General features: G+C 41.1%; 1 protein-coding gene across 1 annotated transcript in view; it reads right to left on the bottom strand.

Annotated features, from left to right (window-relative positions):
- Nucleotides 1–19,825, bottom strand: part of ank1b (ankyrin 1, erythrocytic b) — a 183,147-nt gene extending 163,322 nt beyond the window's left edge. The window contains exons 1-5 of the mRNA XM_060935917.1: nt 19,748–19,825; nt 18,264–18,362; nt 18,065–18,163; nt 3,272–3,457; nt 2,917–3,015 (exon numbers count right to left, since the gene is read on the bottom strand). Coding sequence (XP_060791900.1) covers nt 2,917–3,015; nt 3,272–3,457; nt 18,065–18,163; nt 18,264–18,362; nt 19,748–19,798 — 534 coding nt within the window. The 5' untranslated portion in view covers nt 19,799–19,825. The remainder of the gene's footprint in view (nt 1–2,916; nt 3,016–3,271; nt 3,458–18,064; nt 18,164–18,263; nt 18,363–19,747) is intronic.
- Between the last annotated feature and the right edge of the window lie 4,320 nt (nt 19,826–24,145).

Below are 24,145 nucleotides of genomic sequence, written 5' to 3'. Positions count from 1 at the left end.
ACAGGAAGATGAGACAATCAAAATAGGTAAGAAAGGGAACACTTTCAATTAAGATTTGCATATTAATCATATACCAAGTGCTTACTAACATGGATATTAGTAGTGCATTAGCCCTTTCTTAGCCTGTATAAAGCCGTCATTTCTATTAAAATCATTATTTCTTACTGACAATGTTGTCATGTTAAATCTGTGGTTACTGTCATGATTGGTTGAAACTATTATTGTTTATAATGTACTCTTATATTTTAGGAATGGACTATATCAACAACACATTGAAGACTTCTTGTTGCAGTCTGGTGAGGTCAACAGGTCGAGCTCATCTGATGAAGACGACTTTTTTTCTGGCATGAGGGGTTCAAAGGAACAAGACAGCGCCAAACAGCTACAGTAGATGCATACTTGTCCTGTTCAGCAGATAACATGGACTTGCTCAAGTCTTTTCCAGCTGTGTGTAAGATGTCTGTTAGGTTAAACACACCCCTTCCAGCATCAGCAGCCTGCAAGAGGCTTTTTAGTATCGCAGGATTAGTCTTTAGCCAAAGAAGAGCGAGACTGAATGACTCCAATTTTGAAAACCAACTACTTATGAGATTAGACAAAAGATTTCTAACTCCCTAACTGACTGCTTTATGCATACCAGTTTAAGAAGGGAATACACTGTGGAGGGAAAAAAAGCACAAGCAGGGAAGAGAAGGGAGGGATGCTGTGGGGGGATCTGTTTTTGTTTACAAAGAGCTCAGGTGTTGTAAGGTGATCTACTCATGTGTTTTTACATGAGAAATACTTGTATGTGGCCTACTGGGGGGTATTCCAAGTAGTTGATTAAGAGACAAACCTGAGTAAGTTAACCTGGAGGCAGTGGTTAACCTGTTGATGGAAGAGCCCTTTGGCTTTGTGAGAAGGATGCTTCCGGGCTGTTCTATTATAAGGTTTACCATTAGGCTTAACTTGCCCAGGTTTGTCACTTAGCCGTATTCTTGGAATACCCCTCTGGCCTTTTGAGATGTTTTAGTTGCCCTGACAAGTTAAGGTTGAAAAAATGTCTATCTTCCAAAAAAAGACTGCTTTACTGTATGCACTAGTTTAAAAAGGGAATAAGCAGGGGGGCAGCAGATAGTTGATTTGTGTGTTTACAAAGAGCTCAGTGTTGTAAGGTGCTCTACTCGCATGTTTTTACATAAATACTTGTATGTGGCCTACTGGGGACCATTGCAAGTAGTTGATTGAGACAAACCTGAGTAAGTTAACCTGGAGGCAGTGGTTAACCTGATGATGGAAGAGCCCTTTGGCTTTGTGAGAAGGATGCTTCCAGGCAATTTGGTCCTCCAGCTGTTCCTTTTTTGTACCTTTAACTTTTCCAGACTCTTATTGCCCCGTCCCAACTTTTTTGAGATGTGTTGCACTCATGAAATTTCAAATGAGCCAATATTTGGCATGAAATTTCAAAATGTCTCACTTTCGACGTTTGATATATTTGTCTATGTTCTATTGTGAATACAATATCAGTTTTTGAGATTTGTAAATTATTGCATTCTGTTTTTATTTACAATTTGTACTTTGTCCCAACTTTTTTGGACTCAGGGTTGCATAAGGTTTACCATTAGGCTTAACTTACCCAGGTTTGTCACTTAGCCGTATTCTTGGAATACCCCTCTAGTCTTTGAGATGTTTTAATAGTGTTTTTTTTTTCATAAACACTTGTATGGCCTTTTATGTCCTTGTACTGCTGCTTCAGCCAGAGAAATTGTGCCCTTAACTTTAAATGTTTGAAATAATATAAACAATATGATAGTCAAACTTTTGACTGCTTTCTTTAATATACACAATACTTTTACTTTTAGTACTTGAGTAGTAATTTTTAAAATACTTCTATATGCAATACTTAAGTACAAAACTTTAGTACTTCCACTTAAGTATGGTGTTTAAAGAACACTTCAACTTCTACTCAAGTCACTTTTTTGATATAGTACTTGTACTTCTACTCCACTCCTCTACTCCAGTACTTTATACATCTCTGAAATTGTAATGTTACTGTCTCTTGGCTATTACTTCTAAGATACCACAAAATGTTTATTATAATTCCTGATAACACTAATCAGCTAGCTTACAGGAGCAAAGATGACAGGGTATATCATAATTTAAGCTAATGATAAATGACTTAACAGGATGTTAGAATAATATTCATCTTGTTCTTGCAACTTTGAACTGTGAAACCTCTGCATGGACGTAGATTGCCTACACCCAGTGCCTTATCTTTGTCACCCATCACACACAGACCTCTTTGTTCTATACTCAATTGTCTTCATTGTATGTGCTGTTTATAAATGTCTGCTTTCCTTGAGCCATATCTGACTTACCTTTGTACATGGCAATAAACTAGTTTAGACCAATTTAAGTTCCTGCTCTGTGCTCAAGGCACCCATACCGTAAATGCCTTTGCTTGAGAAGAGCTGTACATATACTTCTGCTTTTGATCAGTAAACTTTAGATTGAACAAAACCTGACAACTGTGTGTGTTTCATTTCTCTCTTTCTCTGGGTATTCGTAACAAATTACCAATAGGAAAAGGACAGACAAGGTGGAGATTGAACCCTAACACAGGATATATGAGAGAAGTCATTCATAATTATAATAATCTTATTGCAGATGCAAGGCTAATATTATCTAATTTGTCATGATTTCTGTGAGGATTTTGATATAAATCATTTTAAATAATCAATTTTATTCATTAGTCACCTATCATATGCTAACTTAATAATCTTTAAATGGTTATATTCACTGCTAATGTTAAATGGCTAACATGTTATCATGGGAAGATTTTCATAATGGGAGATAGGGCAGTGGTAGGCTTCTTGATTTTTTAAAACCAGAGTAGATGAACAGTCGAATGAGATAGAGAGAGAGAAAAGCACCAACCTTTGGTGTGAAGTTCACATTGGCTCCCCTGTTTAACAACAGTTGTGCGACACTCAGATTCTCATAATGTGCTGCAATGTGGAGAGGAGTAAAGCCAGTCTACAGAGAAGAGGTTGAGGGGAAGGAGATATGCAGACACAGAAAGACAAAGAGGACATAAATATTTTAAAACCAGAAATTTATGAGATCAGGCTATGGATGAATATCAAATGACTATTTCCTAAATTAATGCATCAGCAACTGTGATTGAAGCACACCTGTTTCAAGGATTTTGATCAAGGTCATATATTTTTATTTACCAAGCTCTCAAACTGTGAAAGACTTGCAAATGGATCCATACAAAGACTACTGTTACCTTGCTAAGAACATCTGGGTTGGGGTCATTCTGTAGCAGCACAGCTGCAGTGCGTGTGTCATCATTGCGGGCGGCGATGTGGAGAGCAGGCAGACGCACTTTGCCCTTAGTACCATAGTTAATGAGAAGAGCCACCACGTTCTCATGACCTTGCTGCAGAGCCACGGCCAGGGGTGTGAAGCCATCCTGACATCCCACAGAGGAAAGCAAAAGTTACAATAGGTATACATGTCTTAAGAGAACCTACAGGGCTGCTGACTCATTTCAGGGGAAAGCAGCAAACGTATGCTTAAAAAAATTAGCTACCGTAGAATTCATCAGGTACAGTGCCTTGCAAAAGTATTCATACCCCTTGAACTTTTTCACATTTTTCCACCTTACAACCACGAACTCAAAAGTTTTTTATTGAGATTTTATGTGATAGACCAACACAGAGTAGCACATAATGGTGAAGTGAAACGAAAATGATAAATGGTCTTCAAAATTTTAAACAAATAAAAATCTGAAAAATGTGGTGTGCATTAGTATTCAGCCCCCTGTACTCTGATACCTCTAAATACAATCCAGTGCAATCAATTGCCTTCAGAAGTCATCTAATTAGTTAATAGAGTCCTATGTGTGTAATTTACTCTCAGCATGAATACACTTGTTCTGTGAAGGCCTCAGTGGTTTGTTAGAGAACACTGAAGAACAAACAGCATCATGAAGACCAAAGAACTCATCAGACAGGTCAGGGATAAAGTTCTGAAGAAGTTTAAAGCAGGGTTAGGTTATAAAAAAATATCCCAAGCTCTGAACATCTCAAGAAGCACTGTTCAATCCATCATTCAAAAATAGAAAAAGTATGGCACAACTGCAAACCTACCAAGACATGGCCGTCCACCTAAACTGACAGAGCGAGCAAGGAGAGCACTGGTCAAAGAAGCAGCCAAGAGGCCCATGATCACTCTGGAGGAGCTGCAGAAATCCACAGCTCAGGTGGGAGAATCTGTGCACAGGACAACTATAAGTCGTACACTCCACAAATCTGGCCTTTTTCGAAGAGTGGCAAGAAGAAACACATTGTTGAAAGACAGGCATAAGAAGCCATGTAGGGGACACAGCAAACATGTGGAAGAAGGTGCTTTGGTCAGATGAGACCAAAGTTGAACTTTTTGGCCTAAATGCAAAGCGCTATGTGTGGCGGAAAACTAACACTGTTCATCACCCTGCACACACCATCCCCACTGTGAAACATGGTGGTGGCAGCATCATGCTATGGGGATGCTTTTCTTCAGCAGGGACAGGGAAGCTGGTCAGAGTTGATGGGAAGATGGATGGAGCTAAATACAGGGCAATCCTGGAAGAAAACCTGTTGGAGGCTGCAAAAGACTTGAGACTGGGAAGGAGATTCACCTTCCAGCAAGACAATGACCCTAAACATACAGCCAGAGCTACAATGGAAAGGTTTAGATCAAAGAATATTCATGTGTTAGAATGGCCCAGTCAAAGTCCAGACCTAAATCCCATTGAGCATCTGTGGCAAGACTTGAAAATTGCTGTTCACAGACGCTCTCCATCCAATCTGGCTGAGCTTGAGCTATTTTGCAAAGAAGAATGGGCAAAAATTTCAGTGTCTAGATGTGCAAAGCTGGTAGAGACATACCACAAAAGACTTGTAGCTGTAATTGCAGCAAAAGGTGGCTCTACAAAGTATTGACGCAGGGGGGCTGAATACTAATGCACACCAAATTTTTCAGATTTTTATTTGTTTAAAATTTTGAAGACCATTTATCATTTTCGTTTCACTTCACAATTATGCGCTACTCTGTGTTGGTCTATCACATAAAATCTCAATAAAAAACTTTTAAGTTTGTGGTTGTAAGGTGGAAAAATGTGAAAAAGTTCAAGGGGTATGAATACTTTTGCAAGGCACTGTAAGAGCATATACTAATTTGAATATTAATTGAATCATAATGATAATTTGCATTCAATGAAATATTTTCTGAAGACACATGAAGCACTGCTAGTGAGAAGTCAGGAAACAGACACAAAGGAAATGGTTATGGCTGGAATAACTCTATTTTATTACTTGTACATGTATAGTATAGTATAGTATAGTATAGTATAGTATAGTATAGTATAGTATAGTATAGTATAGTATATAGTAAAGAATAGAACAAAGTATGTGCACAGGTGGACAAACAATGGTGATCAGTGTTTGCTCATTGGAGGCAATGGTGATCAGTAGTTGGGCACTGGGACCAAAGGTGATCAGTGACTGGTCATTGCAAAATAATGGGAATCAGTGATTAGTCATTGAAAACAATGGTGAATAGTGATTGGTTGTTGGAAAGAATAGTGATCAGGGCTTGATTGTTGAGACCATCAGCTCATGCAAGCACAACTCAGTCAGGCTTTACACACTGGTGGTGAACCAAATAAACCTGCTCTCTCAATTCTTATAACCAGCAGCTGTGATATGAGCTGGAGAACCCCATCAGTTTGATAAGATCTGCTCAAAAAGTCACTAGATTTTTTAAGTTGTCAACACTGGTCTTAAGATTACTTTTAAGAAAATAGTAAGGTTACATGCACGCTAATATGTTTAGTTTTTTTAAATGAAAGCGATCTCTGTCCTAACAAGCATTTTAGTTCCATATCAGGAATAATCTCCATCAATACTAACATGCCTGAAAACGCATATCACATGACCATTTACATTCACTGGGCATGTGCGTACCATCATAAACAGTTGATGCCCTTTGTTTTCTTCCAGAAAATGGTCACATGATAGGAGCATCATGAATCAGGGAAAAAGATGTTGTGACTGATCAGACCCAATCATAAAGTGAACGTCTCTGTTTTTGCACATCCACACCAAAACACAAACCTGGAGTTTTCAAACTAAAACAGGGCCAACAGTGTTTCCAAAAGTTTCAGTTTTGGGGGCTTGAAAACTCCGGAGAAATATGGAATCCAGTTGTAAACATAGCAAAAGTGATGCATTTTAAAACTAAAACGTGTTAATGTGGATGTACGCACACACACACACACACACACACACACACACACACACACACACACTACTGTTCAAAAGTTTGAGGTCACCCAGACAATTTTGTGTTTTCCATGAAAAGTCACACTTTTATTTACCACCATAAGTTGTAAAATGAATAGAAAATATAGTCAGGACATTTTTCTGGACATTTTGAGCATTTAATCGACCCCACAAATGTGATGCTCCAGAAACTCAATCTGCTCAAATGAAGGTCAGTTTTATAGCTTCTCTAAAGAGCTAAACTGTTTTCAGCTGTGCTAACATGATTGTACAAGGGTTTTCTAATCATCCATTAGCCTTCTGAGGCAATGAGCAAACACATTGTACCATTAGAACACTGGAGTGATAGTTGCTGGAAATGGGCCTCTATACACCTATGGAGATATTGCACCAAAAACCGGACATTTGCAGCTAGAATAGTCATTTACCACATTAGCAATGTATAGAGTGTATTTCTGATTAGTTTAAAGTGATCTTCATTGAAAGAACAGTGCTTTTCTTTCAAAAATAAGGAAAGTTCAAAGTGACCCCAAACTTTTGAACAGTAGTGTATATATATATATATATATATATATATATATATATGTGTGTGTGTGTGTGTGTGTGTGTGTGTGTGTATATATATATATATATATATATATATATATATATATATATATATATATATATATAAATCTCCTTCTCACCCCCGGCGGGGGGGGTGGTGGTATCCATGTCATCCTCAAGCTCGGGTCCTCTACCAGAGGCCTGGGAGTTTAAGGGTTCTGCGCAGTATCTTCGATGTTCCTAGGACTGCGCTCTTCTGGACTGAGGCTTCAGATGTTGTTCCTGGGATTTGCTGGAGCCACTCTCCCAGTTTGGGGGTTACTGCCCCAAGTGCCCCCACTACCACGGGGACCACGCAACCCTTGACCTTCCACATCCGTTCCAGCTGCTCTTTCAACCCTTGATACTTCTCAAGTTTCTCATGTTCCTTCTTCCTGATGTTGGCGTCAGCTGGGATCGCCACATCTATCACCACCACCCTCTTCTGCTCTTTGTCCACCACCACTATGTCCGGTTGGTTAGCCAGGATCTGTTTGTCAGTCTGGAAGCTGAAGTCCCACAGAATCTTGGCCCTGTTGTTCTCAGCCACCTTCTGTGGTATGGCCCATTGGGACTTGGGTATTTCTATTCCATACTGGTTGCAGATGTTCCTGTATACTATCCCAGCCACTTGGTTGTGCCTCTCCATGTACGCTGATCCAGCTAGCATCTTACACCCTGCTACTATGTGCTGGACTGTTTCAGGGGCTTCTTTGCACAGTCTGCATCTTGGGTCTGATCTACTCTGGTAGATCCTGGCCTCTATGGCTCTTGTGCTTATGGCCTGTTCTTGTGCTGCCATGATTAGTGCCTCTGTGCTGTCTGTCAGTCCTGCATTATCCAGCCACTGGTAGGATTTCTTGATATCAGCCACTTCCTCTATCTGACGGTGGTACATGCCATGTAGGGGTTTGTCTCTCCAGGTTGTCTGTTCCTCCTCCTCCTCTGCACTCTCATCAGGGTTCTGCTGCCTGAGACATTCACTTAGCAGTTCATCCTTTGGGGCCATCTTTCTGATGTATTCTCGGATTTTCGATGTTTCATCCTGGACCGTGGTCTTGACGCTCACTAGCCCTCGGCCTCCCTCTTTCCGCTTAGTGTATAGTCTCAGGGTGCTGGACTTGGGGTGGAACCCTCCATGCATGGTGAGGAGCTTTCTAGTCTTGATATCTGTGGCTTCTATCTCCTCCTTTGGCCAGTTTATGATACCAGCGGGGTATCTGATGACTGGTAGTGCGTACATGTTGATAGCTCGGACCTTGTTTTTACCATTCAGCTGACTTTTCAGGACCTGCCTTACTCTCTGGAGGTATTTGGCTGTGGTTGACTTCCTTGTGGCCTCTTCATGGTTTCCATTAGCCTGTGGGATGCCAAGGTACTTGTAGCTGTCTTGGATATCACCTATGTTGCCCTCTGGTAGGTCAATCCCTTCAGTCCGGATCATCTTGCCTCTCTTTGAGACCATCCGGCCACACTTGTCCAATCCGAATGACATCCCTATGTCATCGCTGTAGATCCGGGTGGTGTGGATCAGCGAGTCTATTTCTCGCTCATTCCTGGCATACAGCTTGATGTCATCCATGTAGAGCAGGTGGCTGATTGTTGCCCCACTACGGAATCGGTACCCGTAGCCGCTCTTCGTGATGATCTGACTGAGGGGGTTCAGGCCTATGCAGAACAGCAGTGGTGATAGCGCATCTCCTTGGTATATGCCGCACTTGATGTTGACTTGGGCAATGGGTTTTGAGTTGGCCTCTAGGGTTGTCTTCCACATTTCCATTGAGTTCTGTATGAAGGTCCTTAGGTTCCTGTTGATCTTATACAGTTCCAGACATTCCAGTATCCATGTGTGTGGCATTGAGTCGTAGGCTTTCTTGTAGTCAATCCAGGCAGTGCACAGGTTGGTCTGTCTCTTCTTACAGTCTCGGGCGACTGTTCTATCAGCCAGTAGCTGGTGCATGGCTCCTCCTCTGTGCCTCGCTCATGTATTGAGCCACATGCTTACTCATTTTTGCCGCAATGATGCCTGACAGGGCCTTCCATGTTGTGCAGAGACAGGTAATTGGCCGGTAGTTGGATGGGATGGGTCCCTTCTGGGGGTCCTTCATGATTAGGACTGTCCTGCCTTGGGTTAGCCATTCTGGGTGGGTTCCATCCCTCAGCAGCTGGTTCATCTGTGCTGCTAGGCGTTCATGGAGTGCAGTTAGCTTCTTCAGCCAGTACGTATGGATCATATCGGGGCCTGGTGCTGTCCAGCTCTTCATCTTTGACACTCTTTCTTGGACGTCTGCCATTGAGATGGTTACTGGTTCTTGTTCTGGGAGGTTGCTGTGGTCAGCTCTTAGGTCCACTAACCATTGGGCATCGGTGTTGTGTGATGCCTTTCTTTCCCATATGTCTTTCCAGTATTTTTCCACCTCAGCTCTTGGTGGGTCTGACCGGTTGTTGTTCCCCTGCCATTGAGAGTACACCTTGGCTGGTTCAGTGGAGAACAGCTTGTTTATTCTCCTGGCCTCTCCTTCCTTGGTGTATCTCCTCAACCGGGTGGCCAGAGCTGTTAGTCGCTGTTTGGCAGTTTCGAGTGCCTCTGGTATGGAGAGTGAGTTGTACTTCCTGGGCGCCCCTTTATTCACCATGCTCCCTTTCTGTAGTTCAGCTAGCTGGCTAACTTCTCTCCTTGCTGCCTTTATCTTGGCCTCTAATCGTCTCTTCCATGGTGGATACTGTTTGTTATGTGTGTCCAAGCATCTCCATGATTACTGTTGCTGTACTGTGTATCAGCTTGTTGGTCTCAGTGATGGTTCTTGTGGAGATTGTCTTCAGAGCAGCATTCACATCTACTAGTAGATCTTCTGAAGGTACTTGTCGGGGGCTCCAGGTTTCCAGTTGGGTCACGATCTTCCTTCTCAGGTCAGCAGCTCTTGTGTTGAGGCTGTTAGCTGTTGGGGCTTGGTACCCAATCTCTGGTTGTGGGGATGATGACATCTCCCCGCTGACCTGTCTTCCTGGCTCCCCCTTGCCGTAGCATCGTTGTTGTATTTCATTAATCTCTAGTTGTGATAGCAGATTTCGATTATGGATGTTGGAACACTGGGCTAAGAGCTGTTTCTTTGTTAGCCTTGATTGTGGGTTTCGAAGTATCCAATGGTCCCACATTCTCTGCATGTATCCCCTCTCTCTGGGATTGCTTGTATAGTAGCATTCCAGCAAATCCGTATTTTCTGTCCTCGTCCATCGATGTCTTGTTCCAGTAGCCCATTTCTCATCAGTTTGCCCTGGTTCCCTAGCAACTGACGCAGACCTTGTTGACCCGGGCGACGTCTGAGCCGGTATGACTCTATCAGTTATTTTTTCACTCATTCCTGAGGTAGGCTGATATATCATGAGGGGTTTTGCCTAAGGACCCTTACTGGATGATGTTTTGCCCCGACCGGGATTCGAACCCCGATCTCCTGCGTCGTAGTCAGTGAGCATTACCACTGTACTATCCAGCTGATATATATACACACAAAGGTAGTCATCGACTTACGACTGCGTTTGGTTTCGACTGACCGGTCGTAAACTGATCTGGTCGTAAGTCGGCCTACAACCCCGATTCCAAAAAAGTTGGGACAAAGTACAAATTGTAAATAAAAACGAAATGCAATGATGTGGAAGTTTCAAAATTCCATATTTTATTCAGAATAGAACATAGATGGCATATCAAATGTCTTAACTGAGAAAATGTATCATTTAAAGAGAAAAATTAGGTGATTTTAAATTTCATGACAACAACACATCTCAAAAAAGTTGGGACAAGGCCATGTTTACCACTCTGAGACATCCCCTTTTCTCTTTACAACAGTCTGTAAACGTCTGGGGACTGAGGAAACAAGTTGCTCAAGTTTAGGGATAGGAATGTTAACCCATTCTTGTCTAATGTAGGATTCTAGTTGCTCAACTGTCTTAGGTCTTTTTTGTCGAATCTTCCGTTTTATGATGCGCCAAATGTTTTCTATGGGTGAAAGATCTGGACTGCAGGCTGGCCAGTTCAGTACCCGGACCCTTCTTCTACGCAGCCATGATGCTGTAATTGATGCAGTATGTGGTTTGGCATTGTCATGTTGGAAAATGCAAGGTCTTCCCTGAAAGAGACGTCGTCTGGATGGGAGCATATGTTGCTCTAGAACCTGGATATACCTTTCAGCATTGATGGTGTCTTTCCAGATGTGTAAGCTGCCCATGCCACACGCACTAATGCAACCCTATACCATCAGAGATACAGGCTTCTGAACTGAGTGCCGATAACAACTTGGGTCGTCCTTCTCCTCTTTAGTCTGAATGACACGCCGTCCCTGATTTCCATAAAGAACTTCAATTTTTGATTTGTCTGACCACAGAACAGTTTTCCACTTTGCCACAGTCCATTTTAAATGAGCCTTGGCCCAGAGAAGATGTCTGCGCTTCTGGATCATGTTTAGATACGGCTTCTTCTTTGAACTATAGAGTTTTAGCTGGCAACGGCGGATGGCACGGTGAATTGTGTTCACAGATAATGTTCTCTGGAAATATTCCTGAGCCCATTTTGTGATTTCCAATACAGAAGCATGCCTGTATGTGATGCAGTGCCGTCTAAGGGCCCGAAGATCACGGGCACCCAATATGATTTTCCGGCCTTGACCCTTACGCACAGAGATTCTTCCAGATTCTCTGAATCTTTTGATGATATTATGCACTGTAGATGATGATATGTTCAAACTCTTTGCCATTTTACACTGTCGAACTCCTTTCTGATATTGCTCCACTATTTGTCGGCGCAGAATTAGGGGGATTGGTGATCCTCTTCCCATCTTTACTTCTGAGAGCCGCTGCCACTCCAAGATGCTCTTTTTATACCCAGTCATGTTAATGACCTATTGCCAATTGACCTAATGAGTTGCAATTTGGTCCTCCAGCTGGTCCTTTTTTGTACCTTTAACTTTTCCAGCCTCTTATTGCCCCTGTCCCAACTTTTTTGAGATGTGTTGCTGTCATGAAATTTCAAATGAGCCAATATTTGGCATGAAATTTCAAAATGTCGCACTTTTGACATTTGATATGTTGTCTATGTTCTATTGTGAATACAATATCAGTTTTTGAGATTTGTAAATTACTGCATTCCATTTTTATTTACAATTTGTACTTTGTCCCAACTTTTTTGGAATTGGGGTTGTATGTTAAATGAACGTAAGTATATTGTGATGTGTAATGATATTGTGATCATCTTAAAGTCTTATTTTATCAGCATTTTCTTATTTCATTACCTTGGCTCATTATTTGGTTTAAGTCAAACACTGCATACTACACTGTGTACAGTACAATTCGTTTAATATGGGCAAAACAAAAAATACGAAATACAGGTGTGAAAAATAGAAAACATTTTAGTTTGAAACATACCAAAATACAAATGTAAAACATTGCAAAATACAAAATTTAGTGACCGCTGGCATCACTGGTGTTTGGCTGTGGGTTGTCTACGTCAGGGCTTTTCAAAATGTGGGGCGCGCCTCCCCTAGGGGGCGCCAGAGTTCTTCAGGGGGGGCGCAACGTCTCATCTCATCTCATCTTATTATCTCTAGCCGCTTTATCCTTCTACAGGGTCGCAGGCAAGCTGGAGCCTATCCCAGCTGACTATGGGCGAAAGGCGGGGTACACCCTGGACAAGTCGCCAGGTCATCACAGGGCTGACACATAGACACAGACAACCATTCACACTCACATTCACACCTACGGTCAATTTAAAGTCACCAGTTAACCTAACCTGCATGTCTTTGGACTGTGGGGGAAACCGGAGCACCCGGAGGAAACCCACGCGGACACGGGGAGAACATGCAAACTCCACACAGAAAGGCCCTCGCCGGCCACGGGGCTCGAACCCAGGACCTTCTTGCTGTGAGGCGACAGCGCTAACCACTACACCACCGTGCCGCCGGGGCGCAACGTGAGGAAAAGTAAACCAGAATAAGTTACTATTGCAGACATTTAGCGAACTTCAGCTAGCCTTTGCCAGAGACAAAAAAGATCGATTTTTAGTACCTAAAGCTACAGTGAGTGAGGAGACAGTGTCTGGGCCAAGCGAAAAAGGAAGGAAGTATGACCACGATTATTTAAAGTTTGGATTTTCATGGACTGGATCTGAAGATGCTCCACTGCCACAGTGTGTTGTCTGCCAAGAGGTGCTAGCTAACGATGCTATGAGATGTTTTAAAAAAGCACAGATGTTTAAAATGTGTAAAAAAAAAGAAGTTTTAAAAAGCACAGATGATTAAAATGTGTAAAAAAAAAAGATGTTTTAAAAAAGCACAGATGTTTAAAATGTGTAAAAAAAGATGTTTTAAAAAAGCACAGATGTTTAAAATGTGTAAAAAAAGATGTTTTAAAAAGCACAGATGTTTAAAATGTGTAAAACAAAAGATGTTTTAAAAAAGCACAGATGTTTAAAATGTGTAAAAAAGGATGTTTTAAAAAAGCACAGATGTTTAAAATGTGTAAAAAAAGAAGTTTTAAAAAGCACAGATGTTTAAAATGTGTAAAACAAAAGATGTTTTAAAAAAGCACAGATGTTTAAAATGTGTAAAAAAAGAAGTTTTAAAAAGCACAGATGTTTAAAATGTGTAAAACAAAAGATGTTTTAAAAAAGCACAGATGTTTAAAATGTGTAAAAAAAGATGTTTTAAAAAGCACAGATGTTTAAAATGTGTAAAACAAAAGATGTTTTAAAAAAGCACAGATGTTGAAAATGTGTAAAAAAAAGATGTTTTAAAAAAGCACAGATGTTTAAAATGTGTACAAAAAAGATGTTTTAAAAAAGCACAGATGTTTAAAATGTGTAAAAAAAAAGAAGTTTTAAAAAGCACAGATGTTTAAAATGTGTAAAAAAAAGAAGTTTTAAAAAGCACAGATGTTTAAAATGTGTAAAACAAAAGATGTTTTAAAAAAGCACAGATGTTTAAAATGTGTAAAAAAAAAAGATGTTTTAAAAAAGCACAGATGTTTAAAATGTGTAAAAAGGAGGTTTTAAAAAGCACAGATGTTAAAATGTGTAAAAAAAAAAAGATGTTTTAAAAAAGCTCATATGTTTAAAATGTGTACAACAACCTTTTTTTTTTTAAATACGAATGAAACATTAAGTATAGCAACAACAAAAATTGTAAGGGGGGGGCTGTTGTTTCTTTACTCTCTGAGGGGGGGCTGACTCTCCAAAACTTTGAAAAGCCCTGGTCTACATCATCATCAGCTGTTGCAGCGCTCGGGCTGGCGGGAGCATTTGCTCGTTTCATAAACCAGGAGCTGGAGCGGAAACTGTATGACGGAGTGCGCAAGGGAGCGCGAGACAGACTGCACATGTGCCTGGAGCTGGGGCGGAAAATGTATGACGGAGTGCGCAAGGGAGCGCGAGAGAGACTGCGCATGTGCCTGGAGCTGGGGTGGAAACTGTTGTCCGTGGCGAGAGGCGCTGCCGGGAGCTGGGGCGGAAACTGTCATACGCTCAGCTAGCTCAGCTGGGAAACACTTGCCAGTCATAACCAGACGGTCGTAAAGTCGATCGGTCGTAAGTCGCATAGGTTGTAAGTCGCCGACTACCTGTATATATATATATATATATATATATATATATATATATATATATACACACACTACCGTTCAAAAGTTTGGGGTCACTTTGAAATTTCCTTATTTTTGAAAGAAAAGCACTGTTCTTTTCAATGAAGATCACTTTAAACTAATCAGAAATACACTCTATACATTGCTAATGTGGTAAATGACTATTCTAGCTGCAAATGTCTGGTTTTTGGTGCAATATCTACATAGGTGTATAGAGGCCCATTTCCAGCAACTATCACTCCAGTGTTCTAATGGTACAATGTGTTTGCTCATTGCCTCAGAAGGCTAATGGATGATTAGAAAACCCTTGTACAATCATGTTAGCACAGCCGAAAACAGTTTAGCTCTTTAGAGAAGCTATAAAACTGACCTTCATTTGAGCAGATTGAGTTTCTGGAGCATCACATTTGTGGGGTCGATTAAATACTCAAAATGGCCAGAAAAATGTCTTGACTATATTTTCTATTCATTTTACAACTTATGGTGGTAAATAAAAGTGTGACTTTTCATGGAAAACACAAAATTGTCTGGGTGACCCCAAACTTTTGAATGGTAGTGTGTGTGTATATATATATATATGCAACCCCGATTCCAAAAAAGTTGGGACAAAGTACAAATTGTAAATAAAAACAGAATGCAATGATGTGGAAGTTTCAAAATTCCATATTTTATTCAGAATAGAACATAGATGACATATCAAATGTTTAAACTGAGAAAATGTATCATTTAAAGAGAAAAATTAGGTGATTTTAAATTTCATGACAACAACACATCTCAAAAAAGTTGGGACAAGGCCATGTTTACCACTGTGAGACATCCCCTTTTCTCTTTACAACAGTCTGTAAACGTCTGGGGACTGAGGAGACAAGTTGCTCAAGTTTAGGGATAGGAATGCTAACCCATTCTTGTCTAATGTAGGATTCTAGTTGCTCAACTGTCTTAGGTCTTTTTTGTTGTATCTTCCGTTTTATGATGCGCCAAATGTTTTCTATGGGTGAAAGGTCTGGACTGCAGGCTGGCCAGTTCCGTACCCAGACCCTTCTTCTACGCAGCCATGATGCTGTAATTGATGCAGTATGTGGTTTGGCATTGTCATGTTGGAAAATGCAAGGTCTTTCCTGAAAGAGACGTCGTCTGGATGGGAGCATATATTGCTCTAGAACCTGGATATACCTTTCAGCATTGATGGTGTCTTTCCAGATGTGTAAGCTGCCCATGCCACACGCACTAATGCAACCCTATACCATCAGAGATGCAGGCTTCTGAACTGAGCGCTGATAACTTGGGTCGTCCTTCTCCTCTTTAGTCCGAATGACACGGCGTCCCTGATTTCCATAAAGAACTTCAAATTTTGATTCGTCTGACCACAGGACAGTTTTCCACTTTGCCACAGTCCATTTTAAATGAGCCTTGGCCCAGAGAAGACGTCTGCGCTTCTGGATCATGTTTAGATACAGCTTCTTCTTTGAACTATAGAGTTTTAGCTGGCAACGGCGGATGGCGCGGTGAATTGTGTTCACAGATAATGTTCTCTGGAAATATTCCTGAGCCCATTTTGTGATTTCCAATACAGAAGCATGCCTGTATGTGATGTAGTGCCGTCTAAGGGCCCGAAGATCACGGGCACCCAGTATGGTTTTCCGGCCTTGACCCTTACGCACAGAGATTCTTCCAGGGTCTCTGAATCTTTTGATGATATTATGCACTGTAGATGATGATATGTTCAAACTCTTTGCAATTTTACACTGTCGAACTCCTTTCTGATATTGCTCCACTATTTGTCAGCGCAGAATTAGGGGGATTGGTAATCCTCTTCCCATCTTTAATTCTGAGAGCCGCTGCCACTCCAAGATGCTCTTTTTATACCCAGTCATGTTAATGACCTATTGCCAATTGACCTAATGAGTTGCAATTTGGTCCTCCAGCTGGTCCTTTTTTGTACCTTTAACTTTTCCAGCCTCTTATTGCCCCTGTCCCAACTTTTTTGAGATGTGTTGCTGTCATGAAATTTCAAATGAGCCAATATTTGGCATGAAATTTCAAAATGTCTCACTTTCGACATTTGATATGTTGTCTATGTTCTATTGTGAATACAATATCAGTTTTTGAGATTTGTAAATTATTGCATTCCGTTTTTATTTACAATTTGTACTTTGTCCCAACTTTTTTGGAATCGGGGTTGTATATATATATATATATATATATATATATATATATATATATATATATATATATATATTTGTGTGTGTGTGTGTGTGTGTGTATGTATGTTTCTACGTCCACATGAACATGTTTCATTTTAAAACACAACACTTTTGCTATGTTTACGCCTGGAGTGTGTGTACTGTATACACACACACACACACACACACACACACACACACACACACACACACACGCACCCCCCCCCAATTTGCTCTTATTGGTCTTGTCAATTCCCACCCACTAGCCATCCATCTATCCATCCTTATCCTGTACAGGGTCGTTGGCAAGCTGGAGCCTATCCCAGCTGACTATGGGTGAAAGGTGGGGTACACCCTGGTCATGTCACCAGGTTATCGCAGGGCTGAACACATACAGACAAACAACCATTCTCACACTGGTTCACACCTACGGTCAATTTAGAGCCACCAATTAGCTTAACCTGCATGTCTTTGGACTGTGGGGGAAACCAGAGCACCCAGAGGAAACCCACTCAGACACAGGAAGAACATGCAAACTCCACACAGAAAGGCCCTCATCGGCCACTGGGCTCAAACCCCGGACCTTCTTGCTGTGAGGCAACAGTGCTAACCACTACACCACTGTGCCACCACCCGCTAGCCAGTTCTCCCATATTTTGGAACTGCTGTTCATGCTGCATCACAGGGTAGTGTAGCATTGCTCCATGTCCACAGGTAGAAAAAAGCTTTTGTTTTTATTGACCCTAAGGGAAATTGTATGACGGGCTAAATTTGCTGTGATTGACAGAAGAGCGACAGTACACCATCCCTTCCAGCCAGACAGCACAATTCTGGTCTCTAGACTCCAGTCCATGGATGGATGGATGCGACATCATTGGGATTTGAATGCATGATCTCCCAAAGACCAGACAAATGCTTTTCAACTGCTCCACTCAAAAGTCCTAAAATGTGTCTGATGTTTCTCATCAGATATGGTGTTTCTGTCTCATCTTCCTCAAAGGTCACAGGAGAAACTGAAATGCTTTTGTCTTCTTTAACAGACAACAAAACATGCACTTTTACTTATTACTATTTTATGTATCCCTTTGGTTCAATGGACTGATAAAGTCCAATCAAGAAGCTAACATGGGTGTCTGCCTCATCATATTCAAAAGTCTCGATATCTGCCCTGTCCAACACAAGTTTTCAAACTAAAACGGGGCCAGCAGCTTTTCTAAACGTCTCAGTTTTTGGCTCAAAAACTCCAGACTAGTATGGATGCCAGGTGTAAACATAGAAAAAATTATGCATGCAACTAAAATGTGTTCATGTGGGTGTAGTCTCAGTAGCAAGTGCTTATTAGCATATTGTGGTGTTTCTCACCTCAGTAGGGAGGCTCTGATTGGCTCCATTCTCCAAAAGGAACTTCACTACCTCCAAGTGGTTCTCCTGTGCTGCCATGTATAAGGGGCTGAAACCTTTCTGAAAGATCAACATTAAAAATAAAAGAGACATCAGCACCTGAGGCACCTGAACAGCCCAGAGACATGCTTAAATTAGTCTGAGACTTTCAGAGACTAACCTGAGACTGGGCATTGACATTGGCACCATAGTTGGCTAGTTCGGCAACAACCTTCTCTTGACCTGCCAGTGCTGCAATATGTAGTGCAGTATTCCCTTTCTATGAGCAAGAGAAAAGTATCATGGAGTCATACAAACATACATTGAACCAGTCATCAAAGTAAATGCATATGCATTGTAATTACTATATTTTCAAAACAATAAGATGTGTTTTCATTGAGCAGTTGTTGAGCTTTTACTTGTGTTTACTGCAGGTGTGCTACTACAATATTTATATTGTACAACTTTACTTTGCCTCTTTGTTAGTGTTTATAGTATGCATGCCACTCTAGTAGTCATAGCAATTTGCCCCTTTGTTAGTAGTTTTTGGTATATGTACTACTCCAATGAAGATAACATGGTAATTTCCTCAATGACTTCCTTAATTTAGGGCTTTAAGGGTGAATGTTCTACTTCAGTCAGTAGTGACAATCATTTACTCATTCATATTTTTTTTCAGTAACAATGCGATTTTCCCAATTGTTAGTGTGGTGGGGTTTTTTGTTTGTTTGTTTGTTTTGTTTTTGTAGAAGTGCTATTCTAGTTGCAATAGTTTGCCCATTTGTTGGGGATTTTGCAGTAAATGTCCCATTACACCATTTACAGTAGTTTTAACATCAATTATAGATTTTATGGCAGTTATGCCATACACCAGACACAGTAGTTTGCCTGTTTTGTAGTGATTTAATGGTAGACATGCCATTCTATCAGTTACAGTAGTTAGCCCACAGTTGCCCAGAACCCTACTTTAGTATGAATGCTATTCTAGCAGTGACAATTGTTTGTCCATTTGCTGTGGTTTTATGGTAGGCATGATACTATAGCAGTTACAGCAGTTAGGTTTTAATGGAATGTGTGCCATTGCACCAGTTATTATAGTTTGCCTATTTGAAGGTGCTTTACAGTAGGCATGTCATTCTACCAGTTACATTAATTTGCCCATTTGTTAGGGTTTTTATGGCAGGTATGCCATTCCACCAGTTACAGCTATTTGATCAGCAGTTAGGGGTTTTACTGTAGCTGTACTACTCTAGCAGTTTCTTAGCAGATAAACTTACTGTAAAAATGGGACATGCATGTCATATATACTATGATGTAAGAGGTTGTTCTATAAACTAAATCTCATCTCATCTCATCTCATTATCTCTAGCCGCTTTATCCTTCTACAGGGTCGCAGGCAAGCTGGAGCCTATCCCAGCTGACTACAGGCGAAAGGCGGGGTACACCCTGGACAAGTCGCCAGGTCATCACAGGGCCTCTATAAACTAAATCTACTATAAATATTAGATATACTACCAATAAAATGTAATATTAAGGCAAAAAGAATAAGTCAAGAGTCCTAAAAAAAAAGTCAGGAGTATCCCATTGTCAGGAAATGAGAGTAATGCATTCTGTTCTTTTCATATTTCATGCTGTATATTTATTTACTGATCAGTGTTAGAATACCTTTGTGGTGCCCTCTGGATCAATCCCACTGTGCAACAGCTCCATCACCATCTTAACATGACCTTCTTTTGAAGCCAAGTGCAACCCGTTAAGTCCATTCTGCCAACAAACAAAATCTATTTAAAACCTGATCTGTTCAGCAAGATTCACCCTTACTTCTGCCACTGTGCCATTTACAATCATTTGAGTCAGAGTCAAATAATATATAAACTATCATTCAAATGTTTGGGGTCACCCAGACAATTTTGTGTTTTCCATGAAAAGTCACACTTTTATTTACCACCATAAGTTGTAAAATGAATAGAAAATATAGTCAAGACATTTTTCTGGCCATTTTGAGTATTTAATCGACCCCACAAATGTGATGCTCCAGAAACTCAATCTGCTCAAAGGAAGGTCAGTTTTATAGCTTCTCTAAAGAGCTAAACTGTTTTCAGCTGTGCTAACATGATTGTACAAGGGTTTTCTAATCATCCATTAGCCTTCTGAGGCAATGAGCAAACACATTGTACCATTAGAACACTGGAGTGAGAGTTGCTGGAAATGGGCCTCTATACACCTATGGAGATATTGCACCAAAAACCAGACATTTGCAGCTAGAATAGTCATTTACCACATTAGCAATGTATAGAGTGTATTTCTGATTAGTTTAAAGTGATCTTCATTGAAAAGAACAGTGCTTTTCTTTCAAAAATAAGGAAATTTCAAAGCGACCCCAAACTTTTGAACGGTAGTGTATGTACTGTAGCTGTGGAAGTGAGGGTTCCCATGAAGCAGTGAGTAGAAAAGTGCTTCTCTCTCAGATGGAGAAGATAGATGGATGAGCCTATTTTATGTATAGGAGGTGAGTGAAGTGTCACGCAGCACAGACACTGTCCATACAACAGCTGTGATATGTGCTTTTAGAAGCCAAGCCAAGAAGCCTTTATTTGTCACATGTACACTCAAGCACAGACTTAAGCACACAGTGAAATTTACCCTCTGCATTTAACCCATCTGAAGCAGTGAACAGCACCTGGGGAGCAGTTGGGGGTTAGGTGCCTTGCTTAAGGGCACTTCAGCCCAACCTCAGGCCATGGCTGCCCCATGTTAACCTAACCGCATGTCTTTGAACTGTAGGGGATACCGGACCACCCAAAGGAAACCCATGCAGACACGGGGAGTACATGCAAACTCCACACAGAAAGGCTCCCGTCAGCCGCTGGGCTTGAACCCAGAACCTTCTTGCTGTGAGGCAACAATGCTAACCATGACACCACCATGCTTTTGTGGGTGTACCGTACGTGATCCGGCTATAGCCATTCTATTCCCATTCACCAAGCCATGATTGTCAACCGTATCTTTGTGGATGCCAAGGCATGGTCAATTAGTCAGGGGAAGAAGATATGCTTATGTCACCATTAATTACAGCCATTTCCTCATTATAGCACAGCAATGACATGGTAAACACAGCTGCACTCATACAAACATGAATACACAAATAGAAACACACATTCACGCACACACAAGCACTATTTTTTTAAATCCTGGAGTTGATAAATTAATAGTTCATATTGTTCAATTTGTGCTGTACCACCTAAAAATTAATTATTAATCTAATAAATGCTCCAATATAACTTCAGTTCTCAATAGAATCATGAACAAATCTGATTTCATCCCATGAAGCAAAATCGCAGCACAGCAGCTTTCCACATGCTCCTACCTGATTGGCTGTATTGATGTCTACCCCATTTTTGATGAGATCCAGAATCTTGTCCAGATTACCTGAGCGTGCTGCACGCAGAAAACTGGATGCTGCACCCGCCTGAGGGACAGAAACATAGAGGGAATAAGTGGTAATAATATATAAGCAGAAAAGAGGAATTTAATACTTTGATTGGACCAAAAGTATTACACTAAATTGCAATTATTCACAATCAAACTAGCCTATGATTTTCAAAATCAAATCTAATCATCCATCCATTATCTGTAGCTGCTTATCCTATACAGGGTTGCGGGCAAGCTGGAGCCTACCCTGAGAAGCAGGGTACACCCTGGACAAGTCACCAGGTCATTGCAGGGCTGACATATAGAGACAAACAACCATTCACACTCACACCTATGGTCAATTTAGAGCCACCAATTAGCCTAACCTGCATGTCTTTGGATTGTGAGGAAAACCGGAGCACCTGGAGGAAACCCACGCAGACACGGGGAGAACATGCAAATTCCACACAGAAAGGCCCTTGTCGGCCGCTGAGCTCGAACCTCGGACCCTCTTGCTGTGAGGTGACAGTGCTAACCACTACACCATCGTGTCACCCCAAACTTAATCAACACATTGCAAATTTAGCTAATAATAATAATAATAATAATAATAATAATAATAATAATAAACTATTGCTTCTTTTCCTAGTCTTTCTCTTTATTTTTCATTTTCATGGTTCTTTTGGTTGTGTGGCTAAAGGGCAGAGCACTTGTCACTCACCAAGCTGTACTTATTCATGTGTATTTTCTATAAATTCTATAATCTGTGGGTGACATCACAATTGTTTAAGGAATAATTGGGCTTTGTTTAAAAGTCAGCAGAGGATTACCAGTTCACCACTGCTTGGTGCATACACACCAAATTATAACCTGCAATGAGTGTTCTGTCTGATCTTGTGCAGTTTCATATTTTTACTGTCTGCCCTGAGCTGTAATAATAAGCCATCATTCAGCAACATGATAAAATGACATTGTCTTTGTATATGAAGCTATTAAGCCACTAGTCTGCGTTTTATCTTTCCTTCTTAAAAATTACACCAGCAGCACAATGAAATATCATTTTAGCCCATTTTCTGCTGCCTTGTCATGGCAGTGATGATTTTCTTTCCCTCATGTCCCCCCAGGCATTGATCCAGGAAAATGGGAAGGGGTGGAATCAATCCAGTAAGGCTGCAGTTTTTAAATGCCCGGAGATTTTGAGCTGTCAGAGACATGTATCTTAAAGAAAATTACCAAATCAAAAATATGTTTTAAAAGGAGGAACTTTCAAAACCATTTTATTCGTCACTGAAAATGATATTGTCAAAGTTGCAGATATATGTGTAGAACATAATTACAACTGATATATGGTAATATTTATGAAAGTTGTATTGTCATATAATGCATTACCACATGACACACTACAGTGTAGTACACTGACTACAAAACACTTTATATCAATAAATTATTACTATTTTAGCAACTGCAATCTGAGCTCCTGCTCAAGACATTGTACATATACGGTAAGACAGTGAATATACCCAGGTAAACTGAGGTAATGTAATGCCGCTTTTCCTCTACAAACGCGGCTGAGCCGTGCTGTGCTGAGTTGGGCTGAGTCGAGCTGAGCGGGGCTGTTGGAGTTGCATTTCGACTACAACCGCGCTGAACCGTGCTGGCTGGAAGTGGGTGGACACATTGGGTGGAGTTAGCGAAAGTGGGTGGACATCACGTGATGTCGTTAAGCAGTGCAAACAGTGACATCAGTGAGCTTTTAAGCGGTAGTCTCACGACCCGAATAGTAAACAATAAACATGGAGTCGTTAGTGTTGCTGGTCTTGGTGCTGTGGCTTGTTGTCACCGACAACACCAACAGATACTGGCAAGAGCGTATAGATGAGGCGAGGCGCATAAGGCTTCAGAAATTCTCGTAATTCGTAATTATTCTTCTTCCGGGTTTACGGTGTTTACAGATCCCAGCGTGCTCACGGGGCGTGTGTGGGCATGTGAGGACACTCCTCCTCACCAATCAGTGCACAGGGGAGTGTCTCCTCACGCCCCCCGCCTCACTCGGCTCGCTTTGGCTCGCTTCAGCCCCACTCCAAAACGGTGCGAGTTTCAGGGGCTAAGCAGGGCTGAAGCGAGCCGAGTCGTGCTGTTCTTTGGTAGTCGAAACGCGAGCCGTGTCGGGCTGAAGTGAGCTGAAGCGAGCTGAAAAAGGGTAGTGGAAAAGGGCCATAAAAGACTGAGATAACTATACAATGATTGTGTGAGTTGCATGTGAACAAGTCCAGTAATAAGTCTTAGTTCCCAAGACTCAGGGGATTTCAAGCAGATTTTCTTCAGAGCCACTGCAAAAATCAAAGTGAGGCTCACCCCCAAAACAGTATGTGTACCATGTACTTATACAGGGTATAGTAAGTAAAGGGATACCCTATTAATGAATACAAGCAGTAGCCGGACAGCCGACACGTGTGTGTACGCAGTAAGCCTGCTGCAGCATCTTATCATTTTGGCTTGTGAGCATGCGTGTTAACAATACCATAAACATAAAAGGATGGTGCACACCCTTTACATGTACAGTAGTCTACAGTGCAGTCTGGGAACACAGTATGTTATTATGTAGATGCACATAGTTCCCGTGCCCTGTTAAAATCCAACAGGACTCTTCCG

Source organism: Neoarius graeffei, chromosome 12 (assembly GCF_027579695.1).
Source record: "Neoarius graeffei isolate fNeoGra1 chromosome 12, fNeoGra1.pri, whole genome shotgun sequence".
Taxonomy (NCBI): Eukaryota; Metazoa; Chordata; class Actinopteri; order Siluriformes; family Ariidae; genus Neoarius; species Neoarius graeffei.
This window is presented reverse-complemented; position numbering and strand designations above follow the sequence as displayed.